The sequence below is a fragment of the Agelaius phoeniceus genome, chromosome 3 (genome assembly GCF_051311805.1).
Source record: "Agelaius phoeniceus isolate bAgePho1 chromosome 3, bAgePho1.hap1, whole genome shotgun sequence".
Lineage (NCBI taxonomy): Eukaryota > Metazoa > Chordata > Aves > Passeriformes > Icteridae > Agelaius > Agelaius phoeniceus.
Window position 1 is genome coordinate 71,990,704 of NC_135267.1, and position 27,550 is coordinate 72,018,253.

General features: G+C 39.7%; 1 protein-coding gene across 1 annotated transcript in view; it reads right to left on the reverse strand.

The window, feature by feature from the left end:
• Positions 1-5,611: 5,611 nt before the first annotated feature.
• KCNK1 (potassium two pore domain channel subfamily K member 1) overlaps positions 5,612-27,550 on the reverse strand; it is a 31,844-nt gene continuing 9,905 nt past the window's right edge. Inside the window, exons 2-3 of the mRNA XM_054630345.2 lie at positions 11,337-11,732; positions 5,612-8,415 (exon numbers count right to left, since the gene is read on the reverse strand). Coding sequence (XP_054486320.1) covers positions 8,156-8,415; positions 11,337-11,732 — 656 coding nt within the window. The 3' untranslated portion in view covers positions 5,612-8,155. The remainder of the gene's footprint in view (positions 8,416-11,336; positions 11,733-27,550) is intronic.

Genomic DNA, 27,550 nt, shown 5'->3' on the forward strand with positions numbered 1-27,550 from the left:
TTCATCCCTGCTTCTCCTCTCCAGCTACCAGCTCTGTGAGTTTCATCCAGGCTTACATTTTGCAGCTGGGAAAGAAAGTCCTGGGTAACTATTTGCCCAGGGGATCTATTTTTGTCCAAGCTTTCAGGGTCAGTCTGCTGTCCGTGTACCGATCATTATTTATTCTGTTTCATCACCAAGCTCCCATCTAAGGGCATTCAGGACTACAACTTCTCAAAAAAGCTATTTTCATGTTGAGATTGGTTTATCTTTCAATGCATGACGTGCAAATCAAAAACTGTTACTCTTATTAGCTTCCTTTGTGAGAAGATGAGGTAGCAATACTTGCACCATCAAAATTATCAATAGCTTGGCAGATACTCACAGGGTTTTGGATTGTTTAGAGGTGATTGGATTGTTTGGATTGTTTAGGGACCTCACTGCCTGACTCAGGACATTGCCTTACCTCAGTACCATGGAGTTAAGTCTCTTGCCTCATCTTGAATAGGAAATTGCAGCCTCAGTTGCATTTTAATAACAACTAAAGCTCACCAAGGGGGTCACAGTGCGAGTGTCCCCAAGAACACCACAGGGGCACTGTCTATCACAGGGGGATGCTACAGCCCTGGAGCAGCTCCAGTGCATGTAAGATTTTTTTTTTACCTGTACCCTGAAGTTAATAAAAATACATCTTCCTACTCTGTGCAAGGCCCTCCCTGCAAGGGGCTTCACTGACCAAGGGTCATTTATACATTCATATTTGCTCTCAGCACCTTGTTGATGCCTGAGGCACAGCCAGGAGGGCAGGAGGATTGATGAGATAGCCCTATTGCCCAAAATGAAGTGCTCTGAGATTGCCTTTAGTAAATGTGCAGTTGACCCTTCTGGCAGGTCTGCCCACGTTTCTTCTGAGCTCTGACAAGCTCTTGCATCCCAAGGGTCTGCACGAGAGGCAAACAGCTTCTGCACAGCAGGCTGGGCAGATGGACTAGGAGGCATTTACAAAGCTCCTGGCTCTTGTAGGGTGCAGCAGACTGTGTTTAAAATCAATGTCTCTGTGTCAGACACTTAGGAGCATTTAGGGCAGAGATGCTGCCACAGATTCTCTGTCCCCATGCATATCCCCTAGGTTAGCAGGGGTGGAGACAAGCATCAGGTGTGCTCCACGGGTGGGGAGAGGGATGAAGGGAAACCTGGAGGTCCTCAAAAAGAGGGAAAGCATGGAGGATGGGGCATAGTGGCTAATGCCATCTCCCTTTTCTACTCCCTGGCCACAGCACAGCCCCTCTGCAGAGCTACCACCCTGGGTACTGGCATAAGTGTGGCACTGTGGTTTCAGTGGTGTGCTGAAAAATGCATGTTGAAAAACTGGACTGGGAATGAGCTGAGCTTTTGACAAGATGCTCATGTTCAGCACTCAGAGGAGCATGGCCTGCTTCACCTACTAAAGAGGACATTTGAAGGATGCTCATCTTTTCAGGGCAAGCTGGTAACTAATATAACGTGGTCTGTCACTTAGCAGACAAGCACGTAATAAAGTCCTATAGCAATGCTGGGTTTGGAACAATTAATTAGAAATTGTGCAATTAGCCAAAGAAGACAGGAATTTTTTAACAGGGAAGGTAATTAGCATCAGGGACAGAGGATGAGAGCTGGGACTGTTTCTGTCAGACCTGTAAATCCTCTCTGCTCTAACACTGCAGATGTGTCTTGATTGCTGTAAGAGGCCACAGAAGAGCATCAAAAGGGTCCTTTCTGCCTTTAAAAGACAGAAATTCATCTTTTCCCTCCACTCCTCCTACTTGTAACAGATTGACTAGTTTTGTTCTAGCGACACCACCTCTTTGATAATCCTGCTGTCAAATTATTGCCCTCCCCTCTTCACAGTGCCTTAGGCACTGGCTCCTCCCAGGGGCTGGGCTGGAGCAGGCTGACTGCCCCCGACCCTCCAAGTCCCACCATGGCCCCCCTGCACGGGCCACCTTTGCTACTTACCTTTGGCCTCAGAGCAGCTCTGGTCTCTTGTGCCCCATGAAGCTGCTCTCCCTGCACCACTCCACCTTCTTGAGGCTGATGCTGTTTGCAAACCTTCCCAGGGCAGACTGCCTGACTCCACACTCTGCATGGAAAACCAGGGCATTTTCTCAGCTCTCAGCAGGGTCAGCAAGAGCAAGTCAAGCTCCTCAGAAGAGGGGGTACAAAATGAGGGTCATTTTCTTCTTTCATATTGATTCTTCTCTCCACTGAACATGAAGCAGGAATTTGAGTTAAATGGAGTGTGGATTTTCATTTTTGCACAATAAATTTCAAACAGGGCTTCATTATTCCATGGAAATAGCATTAATCTGCAAAAGTAGCCTACTAAACATTTGAGGGACTTTATCCCAAAGGTGATGTTGTACTTCATTACTGGGAAATGATATTTTTTGCATCTCTCTTCAGAAAGCATGCCTCAAATCACAGCTGGCAATTGCTAAACAAATTTAGCAGATCTTTGCCCATAATCAGGAAACCAGCCCAGAAATGCAGAATTAGGGTTTGCTAATTCCTAGTTAAACTGACACTATAGTTTGCTGTCTTCTGTTTATGCAAACATGCTAATTAATTTTTGCCACGTGGGGTTGAGATGGAAGCTTTACAGTTGTAGGATAATATGTCCAGATATAATATTGCAGGCCAGGATTCAATCAGTCTAATGCTCATAAGCAAAGCAGTAATACACTCAAAAAGAAAAATAAACCAATTTATTTCTTCTAGATGAGCTATTAGTTTTTATGTCATTATGTTACCATTAGGACAAGCACTGGCCGACATGCAGTACAGATGAGTGAATAATACAGTCCTTTTGTGCCAGACATTGTGGAAATGGTTTTAGAAATAAACTGGTGGCTGCAGCTAAAGCTAATGGGTGGGGATGGGGCTTTCCTGTCCCCTCACTTAGTCGCCATCATTAGGGCAGATGATGAAGTCCCTTTCTACTCTCTGAATCTCACCTTGCCACCTATTGAGATGGCCCAGCTAGGTACTAGTGAGAGCTTAAGGACAGTCAGAGAATACTGTGAGCCATCTTCCTGAATGGAGAAGAGAAATTCAGAAGGTTAAGGGGGTAAACCAGTCTCAAAAAAAAAAATCAGGTATAGAGAAGTGGCAGTTCTATGTGCTCCTCCAGATACTTGCACCTATGCACTATACACACAAGGGTATGAAACCCCTGGGATCAGCACCAAATGGATTTGGGGAGTTTTGAGCTCCCAGAAGAGTGGGTTTCTCTCTTCTTAAGGTAGAGAGTTCATTACTATCTTTCCAGACAGGCTAGGCACTAAAATTAAAGGCTGACCCAAGGCCAGGCAGTGCCTTGAGCCACATTTGCTCTTGGAAAGTTTCAGCAGTGACACTGACCTATGCTCCTGCTCATGGGGCTGAACACCAAGTAAACTTAAGACAGAAAAGCTTGTTAGGATAACAAACATAGCTTGCCTCAGGGGCCACAGGAACCATATACATTCTGGAAATGCCAAACCATTATCCTGATTTCTAGAATATATGGTGCAACTGAAGTAACAGAGAGCTGCAGATAAATGTAGATAAATGGTGAAAAACGTCCATTGAACTTAATTTCAGATGACTTTTGGCAATGTCCTTGCTCTTCCTTCCTGTAACTCCTAGTGACAGGCAATAAAGCCCTGTGAAAACTGTGTGGTCACTTAGCAGTTTGGCAGGATGATTTCTCCCTGACACTGGCTGTCAGCCCGTGCACCTGCTCCCAGCCACACTGTCCCTCATCATTACCTAAACCTGTCATTTGGTCCCAAATGATCTCACTGCCACGAGTGAGATCGTCTTGTTATCAGCTAAGGCAATGGCCCTGGCAAACCTGCACCATCACCAGCAAAATAACTGCATCACAGTCCTCACACTCACTGGTAACATGATGACCTTTGAAGATAATTGTGGTAAGAACTCTGTGATAAAAAGTAAGTGGAATGGTAACTATGGAAGCAATGAGACTGACACAGTAGGCATTAAAATTACAGACACCAAGTACCTAATCTGCATTAAGCAAGATGTAGCTTTGCAGAAGCAGTCTCCAGAATCTCAAAAATATGGTTTCTGTTTGAAACAAGCAACAAGAAATTTTTTTTGCTACCTAGAAGCTTTTTGATATATGCAGCAATACTGACGGTGGTGCAGAGAAGAGAAACCCCATTTTCTTGTAATAGTGTACACTTGAAATAACACTGCTTCCCATTATAGTATTTTTTTTGCTTTATTTTGCTTCAGTAGAAAGCAGAATCTAGAAGAATGAATAATGGAGTAACGTTAGGGCAGTGGTACTTTTAACAACTTACCTCACTATATTTGTGGCAACTGTTTACAAAGCAAATTTTAACATGTAAATTCAAGATTTGCTATTAGCAAACAGGTTCTGTGCAAGTTCCTATCTACCTAGAGAACAGCACTGTCCAAGTAGCAGCACATAAAAGGCTTTCCCCTTTCCCCTTTTTCTCTTCCTTCCCTTTTTCAAGAGCCCATTCCATGCAAGTTACCTGCTGACTGCAAAGCACCTAACTTGAAACAGCTTTGTGGGAAATCTCCATTTGATCCTGTGCAGGACAATCTCTCACTGGCCAAAGCAGAGAGCAGACATCTCAGTGTAGAATCTCTTCCACACACCACACCTACATTGACTTCCCATCCCTCCTAGACACTGTCATGGATCCAGAGCTGCACACTGCTGGGAGCTAGAACATCCTGGGCCATGGTTGATACACACTTGCTCCTTCCTTACACAAGTTCACATCCTGCTCCTGGCCATTGCCAGAGACCAACCACTGGGCTAGAAAAATATTTAATGCAATCCAGAACTGCTGGTCTTATGCAAGTCCTCTGACATAAGCACCCAGCTAAGGAAGTTTTGCAGTGCTGACATTAAAGCTGCAAACCATCCCAGTCTCTGGAATTATCTACTTAGAAAATAACTCATTTCAACCTCCAGCAAGTCTTCAGCACCCACACAAGGTGCCACTGGTGGACATCACGAAAAAACTTTGGGAAGAGAACATGTTCATTAAGGGATAACATGGCTGTAACTCAGCTCCAAAATCAAAACTCAAGTGGGCTTTTCCATTTTCTTTCCTCCAACACAATGAATATCCTGCCAGTCCTTTCCCTTGTAATAACAATAAAGCAAGTTTATATTTAATGACTCAGAGACAACCAGAAGATGGCAAATGTCAGCTGTAGCACAGGAATAAAGCTATTAATGGGATATATGCCTGGAACAATTGAAGACAGGAGAGTGAGGACAGAACCCAGGCAATTCTTTTATGTGTACAAGTAATTTGCTTGCATTTCTATCTCTCTCTTGTGACTTTTTTTCAGCACCATTGCTTTATAAGCCATGCTCTCCATCTGGGTTTACATGCACCTGCTTCACAGTTTGCCTCTAGGTAAGGGATGCACTTTATACTGAAGTTCTTGCATGATAATCTTTCTCCTTCTGATCTGGATTCCAGTTTCAACTCATCTTATATGCTGGCTTCATGTGAAGATGAAAAAGCTGTATGAAATGAAACCAGTTTTTCAGATTTCTTAGAGTGGAGCAGTTGGTTCATAAGGACAGGATAAATGCTATGTCTCTATTTTTTATTTGCTATAATCAGTCAGCATCTGAAACAAAACCAAACATCAATTAATATCAAGGTTAGGTACAACACTGGCATTAACAGAGCCTCCTTGAGCTGAAGAAGGCTAACTAAAGGATGCACAAACGCAGACAAGATTTCTTCAAGGCACACATGCCACTAAAGAAAATACTCCCACTTCATAGTGCAGGCAGGCAAAAGCCAGAGTTTTTATTTAAGTTTAAAATAACAAATATTGACCTACAATCACAGTATACTGCTTAGTTTATCGCTTCTGCTTTGAATTCTGTGCTTTCATTTCACGTGTCTACATTTTGCATTTGTGTACACGCTGCAAAAGTAACTTTGTATATCATTTAACATCTGTGCATATCCTTTAGAGCTTAATATTACACGGAAATTAAAAGAAATTTTGAATTATAAGGTACCGAAAACAATCAATAAAGTCCCATGGAAAAAAAATAGTATAAATGTTTCTTATAGTACAGTACTCATAATTTTATGTCAGTGTCATTTTAATGACATCGTTTTCAAATATTGACTGTATAAAGAGAAGACTAGGGGAAAAAATTATCTAAAATGCTTTTCCTAAGTCTGTTAGACTCTGGTGATTTATGATATATGTACAGTATATAAATATATTTATGTATATATGTACATATATATTGGTTAACATTCATTATAAATAGAACTGTGTTAACCTAAGCAGTATAAAAATAGCCACTTTCCTGGGAACATGCAAACACAATATGCTCTCACCTAATCTATAAAACTCAAAACAACCAAAACCTTTAGCTCTGATTTTCTACAAATATAAATTTCAATTGAAGACTTTCAGCTGATTTAACCATAAAGTAAGTTTTTCCAGTAAAGATATAAAAATTTGTTTGATGCTAGCTATAATTAAGCTCAAACACAGTATATTTTGGGTTATTTACTTTCAAGTATTTTTCCCACGTGCGCTAAATCTAGACACGCTGCATCTGTTTTCTTTACAGTAAATTATTATTCAGCTCTAAACACTAAAAGCCAAATTACAGGCAATCTGGCATGCTTGCACTGCAGGTAAAAGGCCCTCCTCTACACTTTTCCTATGTGGGAGGCTGTCCTATTATGGCTATTTGTGCTCCAGATCTTTTGTTCATTGCAAAGCACTATCAAGATTCCCCTATCATAAGATTCTTAAGGCCAGAAGAGAAAGTACTACAACCACTTAAATCTCGTCTCGTGCTCACTGAAATTCACTGAGGTCCCTGCATTCAGCACAGTGACTGGTAGCTGGACTAAAACACCTCTGCTGTTACAGTCAAAGAGGTTCCAGCTTCAGAAGTTGAGCAAGGTCTTGACTTTTTAGTGACTTTTCCCAAGGGGAAAAAAATTCGGTTCCATCCGAACCAAATGTGACATTTTTCCTTTTTTCTTGCCATACGAAAAACTGAAAAATTGTTTTGCCCTGAAACATTCCCTTCTCCTCCAAAGTGTTCTGAGTACTGGTTAGAAAAGCAAAAGAAGAAACAGGAGCTATGTTCAAGGTGATGCTGTTTCTGTTCCTCCGTGTACCCACAAGCTCAGCAGAGCACACACTGGGCTGGACTGTGGGAGGAACAGCACGGAGTTCTGAGCTGGTTTCAACCAGCTGAGCAGGTTTCAACCATCTAGTAGGAGAATGCCACAAACACATGACTGTGCCAGTCATGTGTGGCACATGCTGACTCATTTCCATTCCATTCCAGGCAGCTAAATACCCACTCCTGCCCATTTCAGAAGACTGAAATCCATCTGTCTTCCTTCCCTACCATCTCACCTCATCCAGAGCTTTGAATTGCTTTTGCTATCTCTCAGAAAAGTATTTCATACAAAAAACAAACAGCATAGAAGACCCAAGGCACAGTCTCTTCAGGACAACATTTTTTTCTGGTGATTGGAGACCCTTTTAAGGAAGTAAGAAATTAAGATGTAAATGGCATGGGCAAAGGAGGGATTGCAGTATTATTTTTTCCTTCCTGGAATAATTGTTCACACCTGCAAGTAATAGAGAGATCAACTAGATATTCCCCCCTCCATCAGATCTAGAGATACTGCTCTGAAAATGTTTTCCAGATTAAGATGTTTATTGGATTAAAACTGTGACTATCATAACTGCACATCCCAAAATCTGCTGTCAACCAGTTGCAAGATGGGGCATTTAACTCAATGAGCTGGATGTCAGTGAAGGCCTAGTCTCCTAAAGATGTTCAACAAAGTTGCTCCTGCAAGCCTTTCTTTCTGGCATCTCTGAATGTGGTACACCTAAATCCTTATCCCTCAACCAAAATGGCCTTATGTTCCCAGCCACATCTTACATTTATTCCCTCTTCCCAGGGTGGCTCCCACATTTTTCCCAGAAGTCTTTTCTATGTCAGAAGTGATAAATTCTTGTTAAAGTAGCACAGTCTTCCAGCTTTTATAATTTGAGAAAAAAATATGAGGCTTTCTATTTCTTATGGTAAGTAGCATAAATGCACCAAAACACTGGTATGGATACCCGTGTATTAATTGTTTAGAGAGCTGTCATTGGAAGTTGGGGACTGGGAATTCACAAAAGGCTCGTTTGCCTTCTGATCGTCCTTCATGGAGGCTGCTTGGTCTGAGATGGAAGAGAAGGAGAGCTGGTCATGTTCCATTATATGCACTTGGTCCTCTTCCTTGTCCTTCTTCACATAAAACAACTTCCTAAACTTTTTGAGTTCATGGAGTTCACAGAAAGTCTCAAGAACCACCAACATTGCGATAAGGCCCATCAACAGATAACCTGAGTGCAAAAAAAAAAAATTTTAAAAATTAATTATATTAGCAAACTAGGTAGGGCTGGACCAGTTTTGAGCTTGTGACTTTTCTCACCCCTGTCACCTCTGACCATTACATTAATTTTCTTTATGACATAATTTCAGAGCTTTGAACTGTGATATCCTTGGTTTTTTCCCTTTACTAATTCTACAACCAGAAGACCCCACATAAACAGAAAGAGTAATACTAGTGGCTTCAAATCCCTTACAACTGTGTGAGAAAAAAACAAACATGTACAGGTATTAAAAAAACCACAGTAATAAAAATTTACAACATGCACACTCTCTTACTTATGACTTCCATGATTAAGTGGCCTTCAAAAGATGGAAAATAAACTTTTACCACAATATTCCTATATATTACAAGCAGAAGTAAAAATATGGGAGCTAATTATGGTCAATGGTTATTTGTATCCGTTTAGCAGGACAAATCACTTACTACTTCATAAAAACGTTGGAATTATTTTCCTCTAAAATTATTAGGCATACAACATCCTGAAATACCTGGAGAAAAAAAGCAACTAGGAATGTGTACAAACCCAATAAAACCAAAATGAAAAATTATTGTAAAATTACTCCTGGAATTGGAAAAACTTGACACAGTTACTCCATCTTTTGGGTGCATTTGCAATGTTTTACTAAGGTACACAGATTACCCAAAACCTGGAAGTCTTATCTAAAATGTATTACAGATGACTTTAGCCATGTACTGACTGACTTATTTTAGAGGTAATAGTCAGCTCTCATAGACAGAGACTTTTGCAAATGGAGATCTCTATGACCAACAGTACACTGAGGGTTTTTTTTTATTTTTTATTCTCCAAACATAAATGTGTATAGTTTAAAGGAAGGTATTAAAATAAATATTTATTAATCTCAGTGTTTCATTAGATCCCTACTTCCGATCATTACAATTCAATGAGGAGCATGACTACTTATTTATTTTATAATTTCAATGAAGTAAATGAAGCAGAAGCTAAGTGTATAACCATTAGCAGAATGCACTTGTCCATGGGCTGCACATTGGACATTTTTCAACACAAGTGTGGTGAAAAATCAACACAGATTAATGATTATAATTTCCATATGGTCACTGTTCTGTTACCTAAAGGCATAAATCTCTCACCTGTAGTTACAGATTATTCACTGACAGGAACACTCTCCTTTTCCTTCCAGGAGAACCATTAATCAATTTTTTAATACTGAATACTCATCTAAATCAGCACTACAGCTAAAATTTATTAATTGTTTTTAAACTTTATATCATAACATCAAATGGAAGCTACGCATTAACACAAAGAAGAACTGACAAAGCTGTATCAATTGAAAAGCATCTAAAAATCTGCACTGAGAATTTTTAATTATCTCTGAGACTCAGTCCAGCTAACTGTCACTTGATTTAGAACAGGACTTGTGTTCTTCTAAAAATTCTTGAAAAGCCTCTAGTACTCATTAAGCATTTTCTGATGTAGAAGTCCAAAATATCTTATAGAAAATTTAGGTTCAGGAGAAAACATTTTATTTGGTTCCTTGAATTGCTCACATGAAAGGAAAAAGAATAATTTAAAAGTTATAACCTTAAAATCTATTGAAATTCGATATTCTAAGGTCATAACTTTGCCTAAAAGCTACCTTTTCCTTTTAGTATTTTCTATAGCATTTCCTGCAATTTACTTCCTAATTGTTGTACAGCTTGAAAAACCTTTAATCTGAGCCATAATGTTTTCTTCAGATTTTGAATTTTCTGAACAGCAAGCCTGTAACAAGGCCTTTGCCGAGTGTGACTTTCCATTCACTTAACCACTTAGCATCTACAAATCAACTCTGCAGATCAGCAGGTTATAATTTAAAAATACCATTCATAAGATAAACATGACAGGGAGAGAACGAAATCTGCAACAGCAACAGTCCTGGCAGGATAATACAACAAAGTGTTCTATTGGCTAGTTCAAGGCCCTGCTTCAAAGAATGAAAAAATCTCTCTTCAGGTAAAACACAAAACCAAGTTAACAGACTCTCTGCCTACATTATGATTGCTGGATCATGCAAAGAAGCATAGCTGAATGCAGACCAGCCTAAGAAAAGAACCTGACAGGAAAGGTTTGCTTTGGGTGTTTAGATCTTTTCACTGATGCCTCTGATGACCCAAAGACTGCTCAGGTTGAAGCTATATGAGAAACTGCCATGTTTCAAAACAATGTCACTGGAAAATATTGCTCTCAGCATACATTTACTCAGTATACCAAAATAAAGGTAATTTTCTTCTTAAAATCTTCACTTTCTTAAAATCACTGATCACTATGATTTCTTCTGTGTCAAATATAATGAAACAATTTAAATTTAGCATTCATGGTCTTTCTTTTCTACCATCTCAGTCTACTTGTCTGTCTTTGACAGCTGGTATGTACCAGTGCCAGCTTCAGCTACCTTCTGTTACAACTGGAGTCAGAAGCTTTGCTATTCCACCTCATTTTCCGTGGCTTCTTGACTCATTTCTGTCCACCTGTCATCTAACCTTATGGGATGGCCTTGGGTTGCACAGATCATCTTGGCTCTGCGATGCACTGAAATGTTAGCCCAAGATGCTCTTAACCATTTTCATAACAGTTACATGAGTTTTATTTTTTTCCTACTATTAATAAGAGAGTAAGTATCTATGGTTAGAAAAATGGAATTCTCGTTTTAGCGTTTTCTTCCTTAACTATAAAAACTGACCTTACTGAACAGTTTCCTCTTTACAGAGCTACCTAAATTAATGCCCAGTTTGCCAGCTGACAAATGATCATTATTCACAAAATGGAGAAGTCTGATTGTCAGTTTGATGGTGATTTTTTTTTTATTTTTAATATAAAATACCTTTTACTTAGCTGGTTAGTTTGACACTTACATGTAATTCCAATTTTATACAGCTCTCGGAATTTTTGATTGTAGCCTTCTCCTGGCACATAGTCTCCGAGACCAATGGTGCTCAGGGAAATGAAACAAAAATAAAATGACTCCAAAAAATTCCAGTCATCTTCCAGGACAGAAAATATTGCTGCTGGGATTAAGAAGAAGCAGGAGACAGTGATGAAGCCGAGGACCATCGCATGGATGATTGCAACGACCTGCTTGGAGAAGCCCCATCGGATGTGGAAGTAGAGCACGGGGCGCCGGGTGACGTACACAATGATGCGCTGCACCACGGCCGTCAGGAACAGCAGCGTGAACGGGATCCCAATGACCGAGTAGATGATGCAGAAGGCCTTTCCCCCATCAGATAAAGGCACTGTGTGTCCATAACCTGCAACAAAGCACAGCAGGCATGGGCTGAGTGAAAGTTAGGAGCTCAGCTGCCAGGCTGATATTGGCTGTATTGAGTGAGAAGAGTAAAATGCACTATCAGTAATTCTGAATTCTGCTACTCTTGACAAATGCTGTTCAATGGTCTGTTTTAAGCTGGCAAACAAAACTCAGTACTAGCCACGAGCAAGTAAATCCAAATATTTTTAAATTCCAAAATTGTGATCATCATTGTATAAATGCTTATTTCAGAGAAGGAAGAAAGGCCTAGTCAGGAGTGGAAGCTTATGCCAGGAAATTTGTATTTGATTCTGGGTTTTCCTGCTCAACTTTTTATTTAGTATTACAAAGTGATGTAACTTTTCTACCCACCTTGTAAACTGGAATAATACATACTTCAGAAAAATGTTCCTACATCTACAGTAGTAACACACTAACACCTTTTGTGAAAATCATTTAAATTACATAGAAGTACTATAAGCAACATTCAAAGCTATCTAATTCCATGTCTCCACAGATTATAATCCATCAAAAGGTATCTAAAAGCAGAACAAACATTTTTCACAATGTTTGTGAAAAACTCCAAGGATTTAGCCACTGTGGCTAGATTTTTGCCTCACCATTTACACACCAGGAGGATGAATAGTGCTGCATTCAGAGTACAGGAATAGATCCCCTGCTGGTGCCAGAAATCCCAATGTCACAAACCTGTGCAATTGTACTTGTACCCAGGGCAAGTGGCCACACTGCCAAAGTACACCCTGACAGACAGCATTTGGTTCTAAATGTGAGTCATTATCACAGAAGGGAACAGCAAATCCAACCTAAACCAGGAATGCTTTCTTCTGTTTGCCAACCAATAAAAGAAAAAAGAAAAAAAAAAAAGGTATTTTGTTTTCCTTGCAGCTAGGAAATCCCTTGAAATTTAGTCTGGGCACCCTTTACACTGCTATCAAACCAAGCAAGTGCAGACAGGCCCTCCCAATTCTGCAACCCCAGATCAGCCAGCTCATTTGGGTTACATTACTGCTGTACAGCAAGGCATTTTCCAGAGCAGAGCTACTGCAACTAGCTATCTTGAGCAGCCCAGGCAGAACACACAGTGAATTCAGGGTTATGCTGCTTCTGATTTCTGAAGTGCACTCTGCACTCCAGTCTGCCCAGTGCAGCACTAGACCAGGCAGACGTTCCATGAGGCCCCCTGGGAACTCTCTGCCTGCTCTCCTGTGAAACTGGCTGTTCTGCAAGTCCCTTCAAGTTTTATACGAACAAAAGAGATTTCTTCTCTACTTTGATGGATTTAATAATAGAATCATTACTTTTTAATTTTTCCAGGGGACTAAATAAAAAATAACATTTCCTTTTCTTAAGATGTACAAAGACACTTCCAGACAATGAGAGACAGGCAAAATGTCTTATCACTACAATGTTCAAAGTCTTGTAGAAGAAACACATGAGGTATAATTTCTCTGTGTTAGCTAACCCAACAGGAAATTTCAGTTGTACTTGAATTTAAATGATATTATGAATAATTTACCCAAGCTCAGTCTTTTGAGTCCCAGTAAATTGTATTAATTAATGGCTTTTTTCCTGCTCACCTTCTGTTAGCTTTATCTGCTTTGAGATAAGAGGATCAGAACTGCACAGAGTAGTTCAATCAGATTTATGAAATTGTAGACAAGTATTCTACTCTGTGCCTAATAATGCTGGAGGTTTGACTGGCATTTCTGACTACTGCCAAGCTGAGGCTTTCTTGGCCCTGCCTATCAGAAGTCTTGGATCTTACATCCACCAGGGCATATCCCATCACTTAATGTTTGAAACTATGACAGAGCATGATTTTATCCACACTCATTTTCATGTGACACATTACTGCCCAGGTGCCATAGGGCTCTTCCACCATCCTTACTGCCTTAATTAATGTTGTGTATTTAGTAAACTTAGTTGCTTCCCTCTTCCAGGTCATTTAGAAATAAGTCAAACAGCACAAGCCCAACACAGTTCTACAAGGAACAATCCTTGTAGATTGTTCCTTGTAGAACTGTGACAATCCCTAGGGGAATGAACAAACCAGTCCTTCAAGAACTAACCACTTCTCCTACTCTGTCTGCTACCTTTACATATCTCAGGCTATGACAAGTGGAGAAGAAAAGGATTTCTATTTTTTCCCAGTATGCAACTGCTTTTATGTAACATTTCTTAACAATCTTGAGTGTCAAGAAAGTTGCCTATAATCTTAGTTATCACTGTACAAAAGTCATTAAAACACCCCAAACCAACACAGCTACACTTTAAAAGAGAGGAAATTACAGATCGAAGGCCCAAGATACTCCACTGTTTGTTCTCAGACACTTGTGCTCTATTGCCTCCCATCTCTGCTCCTGCACCTGTTTGTACTTCAGACTGTGTCCTCTTCAGGGAGGTGTGTGCGCCCATTAGCCTTTTTCAGTGGAAACAACCATGATCAGAAGCATTACAGTTGCAATCCCAAGGTATTATTTTTGCTATGAGAAAAGGGCACTACTTACAAAGGTATTTTTTTATTCCATCCAGTGCACTTGCTATGGCTGACCAGAATTAAATCATCAATGCAGCCTGTCTGATAATTGTATTACTGATTATGAAGAAAACAAGATTTATTGAATGCTATATTTTCATACTGTATAATGAAAATACCAGATAACAATCACACATTTAAAAGCACTGACCATTGAAAAATCAAACCCTCAGAAAACCTGGCCAAGCACTGCTACTCACAGTGACACTAGAGATAAAGGATATCACTCAAAAAAAAAAAAAAGGAAAAGAATTCAGCAGAATTTGCCAAATAAGTAAGACCAATGATCTATCTAGCTCAATGTGTTGAGATGGACCATACTGGATTGATTACACAAAGAGTAAAACTCCACAAGATGTTGACAGTTGAGTTTCAGTTCTGTTCACATGTGGGGATTTTTTCCTTAAAAATCTCTTATGGCTTGGAGGATTTCTACTATTATATGCTTATATAAATATAGAAAATGTCTTTAGCAGTTCTGATGTAATTCTGAAGGTTGTCACAAAAGTAAAAACATACATACAAAAGTGTTTGTTTTTAGAAATAATTTAAAATACTTATATCTTTTTACATTTACTTTGGTGCTGAGTTATACACATCAATGACGTATTCAATAAAAAATTTTCCTCTTGCTGTACTTCAAGTTAAACTTCTGCTCTTACATCTTTCTAAAAAGGCTCAGTCATGACTTTTCTACACTTCTCAGTATGTTGCATCCCTCTTGTGCAAGCTCCAATTTTCAGTTATTTTGTCTTCTGTCTTAGCTTTGACTAGTTGCTCCTGTTAGATCACTCTGTAGGTCAATACATAGAATTGGCCATTATATTCCAGGTAAGGTTTATTTTCTCCCTCCATTTTTATACACACCATGAGACTTTTTTTTGTTTTCCAGAGTCTCCAGGTAGCTTCCAACAATGTCCAATTCATAACAACCGGTGTCAAACCTAGCACTGCCTTTGAGCATTTCACATTCTTCCAACCTCTGTTAGCTTGGCACTTGTTGGCAGTGGGTGTTTTTCCCTTCCATCCTTCTCAGACACTGCTTTGACCAATCTAAGCAGTTGTGTATCATCACTGCTTTGTCTCTTTATGGTTCAGTCTCTCCTGTAGCTCATTAATGAGCTCTTCTCTGTGTTAAGAGGCAGTGGCTGTGTTACAGGTTTTTCAGGACCCCAAACTAAGCAATTAGTGCCAGAGTGCAGAGGTGCCATGGTTCTGTGATGTAATAACCCAGCCTAGACTTCCACACAAATGCCCAGATGATGCCCCAAAGGGTGGATGTTTGAATGGTGGAGATGGATCTTACGTCAAGTGAGGCAAGTAATAGACAAACAGAACTGCTACAGCCCACAGAAAGCTTCCCCCAGCCAGCCTCTCCCAGGCTACGGGGAAGAAACCTGGCAGGTGTGTACCAGGTTGCAGCACTGCCTCTCTCTTCCATTGCCTATTCGTAGTTTAGAGGTACTATTCCTTCTACAAGAGGTTTTGTCAAGCCACAGCTCCCTCTAGCCCCAGGTGACCTGCTGCAACACCACCAGCCCTGTGCAGCACCCTGCGATTGTCAGGGCACGGAGAGGGTTATGTTCAGCACATCCAGTGTCCTCCCCAACACACCCATTCAGATGGCAGAATCACACCATGCAGCGTAACACAGTAGGTGTGCCCATCCTTTTGCTGGTCTGAGTCAGTGTCCTTGAAGAGAAGTCAGACCTTTAAATCAGCTCATAATCTCAAAATGCCCCAATAAATTAAGTGCATCATGTACTATGTATTTTTAAGTTATGCAAAAATCTTTAATTCATCCCAAGCATAACATGACTCACTGGAATATGATGAAGATGGTCATTGATAATATTTACATAATTTCTAGACTTTCATTTTATAAGCCTTTGACATTTTCCACTGTGTTTAACAGTGAAATACATCCTTCTTTATAACTGGTCAATTATCTTCCAAGATGAAAAGGAAATGTCAGGTGATGGTAGATCTGTGCAGTAAGAGAGATCACCTTGGTTGCTGCTATGCTCTTCCTTGCAATAGAAAATAATAGTTTGAGACCTAGTTTTATGAAGAAAGATGTATTTCATTGTTAAACTTATTGGGCTACCAAACTGGAAACACTTTGGAAAAGTTCCCTAACACTGTTTTGCTAAACAAATCAGGGAACCTGGATTTCTAGTCAGGCTGAAATACGCCACCCTACATTGCAGAAATGAGGAGGAAAAATTCCACTGTGACAGGCATTTCTAAGCAGAGGAAATCCATTTGGAAATTACATTTTGCTATCTCCTCCGTTGAGTTAATGAAACTGATTTTGTGTGCATTAGAAGAGGGAAGAGAAAGAAGTGCTGTAAACCAAAATTGATGAAATAATCAGGGAGGGGAGGGGAAGGATATGACAGGACAGAGAAGAGAAGGAGGAGAAGAGAAGGAGAAGGAGATTTTGAAACCTAGTCCATTTCACTAATAAAAGCTTCCTATGCAGCTCTCAAAGCACTGGCACAATTAGAGACCTGATGAAGGGTGTGGCAAAAACTTCTAAAACCAGTTTTGCCACTAAAGAAAACAGTCATTCAGTTCATTCTCACACAGCACCAGTAAGCGTGATTTAAAAGTGATTTAGACTTCAAGCTGAGGTAATTTAGTATGGTGCTGATCCAGCAGTCTTGAATAGTAATATACCCCTCAAACCTAACTAGAATAAAAGTAGCAAAACAGTATTTAAACTAATGTAACCACGAAGATTACATCTTCCTCACAGCAATATCTCACCTCATCACTTCTCAGTATAGAATTGTTTTGTTAATTTCTAGAAAAAGGGACTTCTTCCGAAAGTTCCCACCAAGCAACCAAGACTCCAAAGAGATTCCAACACACTGATTTACATGCATCTCCTATGTTGTTTTGATTCCTTCTGAGGCTGTTCTCTGCTGCCACTAGTTATCAAAGCCAAAGACTGCTAACTCCTCAGAGCCAATGTCCTGCAGCTAGGTTTGGACCCTGGAAAGGACTGTGTTCATATAATCAATTCACAAAGGTCACCTGCTGCACCAAGAAAAGCTGAAATGGCTTTTAACACAGTCAGTTTAGTAATAAATACTAAATACTAAATAAATACTCATATGAGCAATTTGGCTGACTGTCAGAAATATCTGAACCAAAGAAACAAGGTGTGGATATATTTGCTTCTGTGGTCCAAGCCAGTTTCAAAACCAGTGTCTACCAGAACAGCTGTATGTCAGAACATTTTTATCTTGCAAAGCATTCAAAATCTGCCTTGTCCGTTTCTGCACAAGAAGCCATATTTCACCTACCCAAAGAAACTCCATCCACAGATGCTGGGAAAGGAGGATGCTAATGAATCAAACTGGGGAGAATGTTTGTATGAGGACAAGGAATACTTTCACACTTTATTCATATTAACATGAAAAAGAACAGGTTGCTCTACAGTCTTATGCTTGGCATTGTTTAAACTGCCTGTGGATTTGTACCAGTGCTAGCAAACCACTGATGTTCACTTCCTGTTCTTATACATTTTGCGTTGGCTTAAAAAACTGGTGTGAAAATGGGTTTACTGTGTATGGACATTCATTCAGAAATCATGGTGATCAGTAATAATAATAAAAAACCCCAAAATATTATGCTGGAAGCAAGAATAGTAATACTTCCAATTTCCTACTGAGTATGTTCATAGTTGCCTGAAAAGCCTTCGTGCAATAAGCCCATCCCACCTCTGACTTCCTGGGGAGTCCTACATGAAGAGACAACAAAGGTTCTCATTGACTTGGACCTTTGAACAGAGTGGCACTTCTGGTGGAAAATAATTACCCATATAAAAATACATTAAAAATTAAGCAAATAATTTGTGTATATATGATTTTTAGATAAATGTAGTAAGCCCATAGAATTTAACATGTAAGTATTTAAAACTAAACTAAAACAAATGTGAAAGTATTTTTTTGTATCCTGTAATAATTCAGTTATTTAATACTTACTGTGCTACCAAAGCAGAATGAAAATATTTCCTTGTCCTCCAAATGTTCAGCTTAAGTAAACAAATACTAGCCAGCCAGCGAACATGAATGGAAAGGTGGAAAAGAATGATCTGACAGGGGCAGTGTGCAACACAGCAGCATCCATATGCCACCTGCATATACACTGGTCAGCTCCCCACAAAACCCTTCTTCTCCAGGCTCAGCAGTCCCAGTCTCTCCCAACCCTCACAGGAGAGATGCTCCACTCCAGTCCCTTCATCCCTTAGTAGCTCTTGGGTGGACTCTCCAGTAGCTCCATGGGTTTTATTTTTTTTTTTTTTGGAGGGGGGGGGAGTGCAGAACGGGAGCCAGCCCTTCAGGAGTGGCCTCACCAGTGCTGAGTAGAGGGGAAGGATCATCTCTCTCAGCCTGCTGGCAGCACTCCTGGTGCAGCCCAGGATAACATCAGCCCTCTCTGCCATCTGGGCGTGCTGCTGGCTCACGTGCCCCTATTAATTATGCAATGAAAACTGAAAGTGCTTTAAGTCTTTTCAAATGAGTCAAAGAAGTAGGATCAGAATAAGGCCATACATTATGTATCAATAATTTTCTTAACTAGAGAAAAATTACTGAACCATTTATTTACAACAAGAAGTCCTGTATCTTTTTTGCTATTGTAAGATCATTTACATTTTTCTAGAGAGATACATGCTGTCATTTCAATCAGCAAGAGAAAATCTGCAGTCAGTGCAGGAGGATTCCTGGACACTACATATTTATAGATGGTAATTTACTATTCAAAACATGATCATCTTGATACTCTTCACATACCAGCAAGGCAGCAGGAGAAACTGTAAGATGCCATGATAAAGAAAATGTTTTTGTATTGGGCTTGTGAGCAAAACTTTAAAACATGAAAATAGTTTGGTTGCAACAGGAGCTTAGATCTTATATCTGAATGTCATGAAAAAAAGCAGTATTTGATCATATTACTTAAGAGATCAGATATCTGCAAATTCCTGCCCAAAATCAATTATTTTGACCACTGGAATGCAAAGTATAGGCACAGGAAAAAAGAAAAAAAGGAACAAAAAAATTTGCATGATCACCTTGTTAACATTAGTATTGTAGCACAGTAAGTGTTGATCCATAGTGCAGAACACTTGGTAGCATGTACCTAAATTCAAGATTATATTTAGGGAAGCCAGGGTTTACTTCAGATTTGCTCTACTCTGTTCACAAGTACTGTAAGCCCAATAATAGCTGAGGTACTCTTTACTGCTTCATGTTGTTTAATTAGAAAGAAGTCCAGTCTACACACTCCAAAACTGTTCCACAAGCGTGAACCAAAGCAGGAAGTCGAAATGATCTGCAGCGCACTCTTGATCTGAACCCAAGCAGAGGGCCAAGAAATAGGCAGACTTCAGCTGTCTTCAGAATTTGAAGCTGAATTCAGTGCTTCCCTAACATCAGCTCCTCCAATGGTAATCCACAGCAGAGCTATGCCAGACCGACTTAATTTCACAGCTCCCCATACTTCCCTGATGGGCTCCAGATTTTTGGAGGAAAGACTTTCAGTTATTGTTTCTGAATTTCCATCATAGCTCAGTAAGACGAACAACAACAGTATTAAACGTCTGTGAGGCTACCTGAACCCCAGGTCACCTGATAACGCACAAGAACACTCTGTTAATTAAAGGGAAACTAAATACAACTCTGAGCCAAACCAAACAAATTGCTAGTATTTCCCAACTCTCATTTTCTGTCATCAGAAAGACCATCCTTGTCTCTCTCACACCACCACGCAAGGAAAGGCACACCTACAGTCTGATGGGAATTGCAAATGGCAGCAAGCTGTACTATTTTGTCCATTTACACTCACTGCTGTTTTAGACAGTATTTGCCCACAGCAAGTAAGTGAAAAACATCACAACCCTACAGCAGTGATGCTAATGATGAAGTGATTCCCATATCAGCAGTTAAGATGTGGGGGGGTGTGTACAAGGAAGGACTTGTTACTAGAGCAGCATAACAGCAGATGGAATCCACTGCACAGGAACCAAATGCAGACATAAGATTAAGTACAAAAATCAGTATCTCCCCCCCACATCTGAGATGATTATTATGAGTGTTTGGTGCAGTATTATCTCTTCTCAACAAAAGTATCAGAGGGAAACATAGCTCAAAAGACAGTAACTTTAACTGGAAAATGATAGCACTCTTTCCTGACACCACCCGACACCGGGTTTTGCTCATCCTGCCTGGATAGATTATGTATGACCAAAACGGGTATTATCGAGCCAAGGGAACTGTTACACCCTTCCAGTAGAGCCTACATGAAAACACACATTCCTTGCCACCAGAAAGATGTCTACCATGTGTGAGACAGGGCTCCAGGTGAGGCACATTTGCCATTCCAGGGCTAGTAAATATGCCTGTATAAAAAACATGTTCCCTGCAGGAAGAGCTTGTGCTCTCCAGGCACTCAGACAGCAGCAGGCAAAGCTTTCCCACTTTCCCTGCAAGAGAAGGTATTTTCAAACCCTGCCTGTCAGCTACATGGCTCCCATCAGACTGCCTGTTGAGAAACTCCTTTTTGTTGGGATATGCTAAACTTCCAGCCTGTCGTGCAGTCTGTGTGGTCTGGACCCATGCTCCACAGAGCCCTGACAACTTCAGTCATGTTTTTTGGACATGTCATTAAAGATTTCCTGTCTTCTGTGAGCTTCACAGTGAGCTGCAGGGCAGAAGCAAAGACTAAATGTGAGTGGCTTCAGCAGGCAGAGGTCTGCTAAACCTCTGTGCCAAAGCATTCAGGCTTTACTTCTATCACGGATGATAGTCAAGAGGTATGCATGAATTTCCAGGTTTGCCATTTGGGTTTGTGTTTCTTCTTTTCTTTTTTTTTTTTTAAGCTAACAGCACTTTTCCTTTTTTTAAAGCTCAGAATCTTTATACTGGAAATTGGTTCCTCTTAGTGTCATCCTGGATTTAAGATCCTGTAAGGGTTTAGTTGCAATCCAACCAGGATCCATCTGGTGTTGGGCTATTTTTCCCCCAGAGAACTCTTAATAACAGCACATTTCTCAAAATACCTATCCAAAACACAAACATCACATCTTTAGATCTGCCTCTAGCAAAGATTTAGCATAAATAAACAAACTCTTATCTTGTTTCAACAATTCTGTTATCTCAGATTCATTTTCCAATGGAGAAAGAAGTAAAAATTACAAAATTGAATAAAACTCAACCAACAGGTCAAAAGCAAGGTGAGACTTCCTGAGGGCTACTCTGAGAATCCAGCCAGGAAAATTCCAATTATTCTTTTATTGGTTTACTTGCCTGCTAGGCAACAGATGGTCAAAAATCTGTATCACAGTAGGGGCTCCAACAGACTACTTTATTATTAAGGTGTCCTAATAGAACAAACTAACTAAGTCTCAGAAACTTGTATTTGCTAAAAGAGACATGTGAGTGAGTTTTATTAGGAAAGTTTAACTTGTAGTCCTCTGAAACATTAGAAAACAAGATGAGATTTTTGCACTGGAATGTTCAGATATGTGTGTGCAGCAGCATTCCCATATTAATGGATTTTCAAAGACACTGATCATCAAGATTAACAAGCAGTCAAAGAAACAACTTCTGGAAAAACCTTCCTAAGAACTTCAATACCAACTTCAAGGTATTGAAAAGGGTTGTTGTGGTTTAATCCCAGGTGGCAGCTAGGTACCATACAGCTGTTTGCTCACTCCTCCCTCATGGTGGGGAGGAGAATTAGGAACAAAAAGTAAAACTTACAGGTTGAGATAATAAATTTTAGCGAAATACAATAATAATATAATAATGACAATAATTATAATGAAAAGGAGAATGAAAGGAATAAAAGCCAAGACAGACAAAAGAAGCACACACAATTGCTCATCACCTGCTGGCTGATGTCCATGCCATCCCCATGCAGCAATTGGTCTCTACCAGCCAACTTCCCCCACTTCATACACCGGGCATGATGTTCTATGGTATGGAATATCCCTTTGGACAGTTTAGGTCAGGTGCCCTGGCCATGAGCCCTCACAGCTTCTTGTGCACCTGCTCCCTGGCAGATCACGGGAAACTGAAAAGTCCTTGACTTGGGGTAAGCACTACTGAGCAACAACTAAAATTTCAGTGTGTTATCAACCTTCCTCTCATAGTCAATACAGAACAGAGCACTGTACCAGCTACTAAGGAGAAAATGAACTCTATCCCAGCTGAAACCAGGGCAGAGTACAAGCCTTTTTACAGTTCTTCCTGAGGTTCACATCCTGAAATATTCAAAGTAGGACAAAAAGAACTTAACATGGACAATGTTTTGGCAGAGGTAAAATGTCATTAATGATTAGACTTAGCCAGCAGCTTGTCCACGATATTGATCTTCTCATTTCTCATGTTGATGCAGTAAAACAACACTATGAGGATTTCACCTTGACTGCAGCATAAAAGTGGTATATCTCACACAATAGATTTTACACATCCAGATTTTGTCTGTAATTCCAGAAGTCTGCACCTATGGAAAAATTCCTTTTAGCAGCTAAGACACATTTATCATCTAAATGGCAGTTAAGTTCAGAGGACACACACTTTCTGAACAGACTGAGAGAAGATGGATCTTTCTTTTTACAGAAAAGGTCTGGAACCACAGATTCATTCCATGCTGCAACTTTGTCTTTCCACAGCCCCTCTAATTTTAATGTTACAGGTTTTCAAGTTCTATCAATTATGTCAGCTTTCTACCACTTAAAAGACCTTGTGTATGCATGGTATACCACAGGGATGTGCCAGGTGCTACTGCTGAACCCAGCATCTGTGCACTGTAGTGCTCTGCTTGAAGACTGGTACAGTTCACTAGAAAAGAGATTTCTAAAAATTTATAATTCACACCTGTTACCATCCCAAATGCACCCTGGGATGTGTCAAAAGCTTTGAATGTGTTGCAGTGGCACTTACTGCAGTGTTTTAATCACATTTCCAGTTACTGAAGAATACCTATCTAGTCTTGCAAACTTAATTTCTCGCATTGAAATGAGCCACAATTTTTCTTCCTACCATCTGGAAATAAAAAGAAACAACCAGCTGCAAATTAGTAGGCTCTCCACCTCCACTTTGAAACAAAGATTGCTTTATTGCACAATCAGAAATTACAGAGCATGAAACAGTGAAGGAAACTTGTATTGTGGGCAGTAAGGAATTATCACACAACATTAAAAAATTAGGCCATTTCACGCTTTGGAGTTAAAATCAAATCTGTAAGCAGCATCTTTGCATTAAAATGCAACCTCACGTGGAAGAAAGTGTTATCTACTAGATGCAGCAGGGGAATAGGAATATTTACTTCTAATCTTGTTATTGATTTGACATCTGGAACTCAGGGAAATTACAAGCATCAACTCCCTTGTTTGACAGAGAAAGACCCATAGTTCTTGCCTATTTTTGTAAGATATTTCAATATTTCATATATAAGTCAGTCACCATAATGTACTTGAATGTGGATAAATCCTTTTACTATCTTCTGTTTCAATAGCTATTTCTCAGAAACATAAAGATTTTAATAACACATAACGCCAAATAGAAGCAAAACAATTTAACACAAATAGGAAAAAAATCACTAAAGCAACTAATAACACACAGAACTGAAGTGCATCACACTCCACTTTCATGCAAGCATGTTCCAGCTGGAATAATAAATTATGAGACAATACTTACATAAGGACCAAAGTGAGATACTTTTTCACATGAGATAACTTATTCAAAACTCTAAATTACAGTCCTAAATATGATGCTTGATGATACTCTCATGTCTGAATACAGTCAAGCTGAATATATTCACTATTTCAAGCTCAAAATAGAACACAAATTTGCAAAACTCAGTGGGGAAATACTTCAACTGTTGTGAGAACTAGTTAACTGAACCATAAACAGATTTTATAGATACACTAGTCTTATTCAATTACTTACATCTTTAAGACATCCCACATAGCAAACAATAATCGTGGGAAACACAAATTTGATTAGTTACACTGGAATAAGGACAAATGGGATAATCACAGCTCTGTATGTCCTATCACTAAATAAAGGGAAAATAAAAGAACTGTGGTTGCACATACGATTTATGTTCACAAGCAGATGAAATGTAGAGGTTTTTGCTTATCTAGAAGTTATTTAGAAATAAACAAGAATGTAGCATTTAGAAAGGTAAACTACATATACAAGACATTTAGCCAGCAATGTAAAGACACAGACAGAGCAACTTAAATACTCTGAGGTTTTCAAAACCTGTATTGTCTGTTTAGACTAATGGCAATTTGTTTTAAAACAATGCACTTCACTTTGCTACAAAAATTCCTCTTGGTGGGATAGTTGATGATTCCAAAAATTCTTACAACTATAGGATGACTTTCCTAGTGGGAATACATTCTAACCTCTCAGGGCCAGAGTAAGATAGGTGTGCATACAATGAAAGCAGGCAACATTAAATCAGTATGACAATTCATCAAAAAATACTCCAGTTGCCCAATCACAACTCTGGACTCACCAAGTCAGTCAAAGACCATCAACATCAACCAAAGATTTTGAGACCCGTGTCCTTAAATCCTTTTCCAGTAAGGTAGCACACATATCAGAAATGCTTAGCCATCCTCTGTGCTGAAGGTTTCATGTTCAGCACCCTCCTGCCAGCACTTGCATTTGCAAACAGTGACCAACATGGGAAAGGCTGGACTGACACAACCTGTGACTCTGTAAGGAAACCAGTGTGCTGTACATGGCACGCCTCAGACCTCAGCATAAAGGGGAGGGGAATGTAAAATTATTGGTAATTCCAAAAGAAAGACCTAGCACTGAAGAGCCTGAGCAGCAATGAGTAAACTGATAGTTAATACATCTTTACAAGGGACAGATTTCTTTGCAAGTGTTTGGTCCCATGAACACATCCAGTTTCTTGTAATTGTCAATGATAAGAATTTGTAAACTGGGTACAATGGTATGACTGCATTACTTCCTTACTAACTCCTAAGACAATTCAATTTACCACATGACAGTAGTTACCCAGCAGGAAAAAATGAAGCTCTCCTCAAGATATGCAGACCTGAAATACACCGGAAAGAAATATTTTAATGATGGCATCTGAATTAACAAAAAGGAGTCCAGTTAAAACTCTTTCGGCTTTGCTATCTGACATTTTAATCCATTTAATCCAGTGTGAAATAATGCTCCTTTACAAGGGACAGCCAGCAATTGTCAGATCCATTATCAGTACAGGATACACTTTCTTAGGTTACCAGCTCCTTTCTTATGCCTGTTGTTGATTTGGCTGTGTTTTTTCGATTCTTTCTGTGCTTCTACCACATAGCTACATGAAATGCCTAATCAATCCCAGGGTAACTGCTAGGAAAAAGGTTGCTGTTGGTTCTGCCCCCTCTTGTATTGGTTGCAGTTTGCTCAAATAGTGTAACTCAGAGCAAACTAATCCAGCAGGAAGAGAATATGCTCCTTCCAGTCTAATAAACTGACTTGGACTACCATTGTGGTCCTGTTGGCCACAGACCTAGCACAGGGCTGCACCCTAGGATGAGAATCAGGGATCCAAAACATCTTCCTACCACTGGCAAAGCTGTTAGGTAGGCTCAGCCCATTTTGTTTTACAACGCCCTGAGCAAATCCTTTGCTAGGTAAAGAGAGGCATCCAGCATGCTAAAGCAGAGAAAATGCTGCCACCTTCTCACAAAGGCTACTCAGGCATTTGATCAGTTATGTGGGCAGCATTATCTGGTGTGTAGTGTGTTTTCTACACATAGTACACAACTGAACAATTCTCTAGAAGGGAGAGGCAACATTTCTGGATTCGCCACTGAAGTAAAGATACAGAAATGTGCATTGCACACTTTGATGTGGCTTCTGTAAAACTCTGTTCAAGTAGCTGTGATTTCCTCTAATATTACTGAGCAGAAAAGCTATTACTAAAGGAAAAGAAGAAAGAACATCAAATGCAAGAAAATAAAAGCCTGCTGAAGTGCATCCACAGGATGGGAGATCAGCTTACTGTATGGGAACACAGCCTAGCAGCAGAAATGGAGAACTGCAAGACAAAACACACAAGTTCCTATTCTCAACCATACCAATGGCTCATACGTGGTCTTTCACAATTGTTTTTCCTTTGTCTTAGCTTATCCTTTAGCAAAATACATACAGAAATGTCACTGATCTCTCAAGATACAGAACGTAACAGTGGTGCACTAATCAGCAAAGCAGTTTCTGGTATGCACAAGCTTCAAGATCCACTGATAAAACATTATCCAGAAATGTGAAAGATTATCACCATCTTTCTCATGACATCTAAGGACATGCTGTAATGCAAGGTTAAAACCAGGATCTCAAACTTCTGTTTGAGATGTTGAGTGAGCTTCCATCTTTTGCTTTGATTGAGATTCACGGCTAACAATAACTCCTAGGATAAATGACATTTTCCTCGAAGCAGCATACAAAATACTCTCAGGTGGCAGCTAGAAAACCTGACCTGAACATTCAGGTGGCTTCACTGACCACATAGAGCTGCACTAAAAGATACAACTGAAAATTAAAGACTAATCTTTCCACTATAGGTAGGCAGAATGTAAATACATAACACTGAGGCCTAAATCTAAGGTCTGAGATTAGTCTTGGATTTAGTTTTTTTCCTTATCAACATGAATTGTTGATTCACACAGTGCTGCATCCTGTAGTGTCCACAGTTCCTTGAATACCCAACCAGAGTTGCAGCAGTGGACCAGGAGCCTAACTGAAGTCCTGGATTTCTCAACAGATGTGTAAATGCACAGAGGTAAATTAAACAATCCTCACAATAAAGAAATTCATTCCTAAGTACTAATCACTCAAATGATTTACAGAATTTTGTGTTAATTTCTGTGCACCAATTAAGAGTTTACAGTAGCTGGCATTTTCAAATAATAACACAATTATACTTCTTTGAGCCCTATCCATTTGCTATACTGCTCAGTCAGCATCCCAACACTAACCAAAACACAGCCATGGAAATGACTGATCATAGAACTGTTAAAGTTGGAAAAACTCTCCAAGATCACCAAGTCCAACCATCAACCTATATAACATATAAGTAACAAGACCTGCTGTGAAGTGTTTAAAATTTAATTGTCCATTAGTAAACCATACAGCCTAGAGCTTCCAAAACTCTACAAGAGATAGAAGTTCTTTGGTTTGCTTTACAGTTTTCTCATTTCCTTTAGGCTGTAGGCTTCA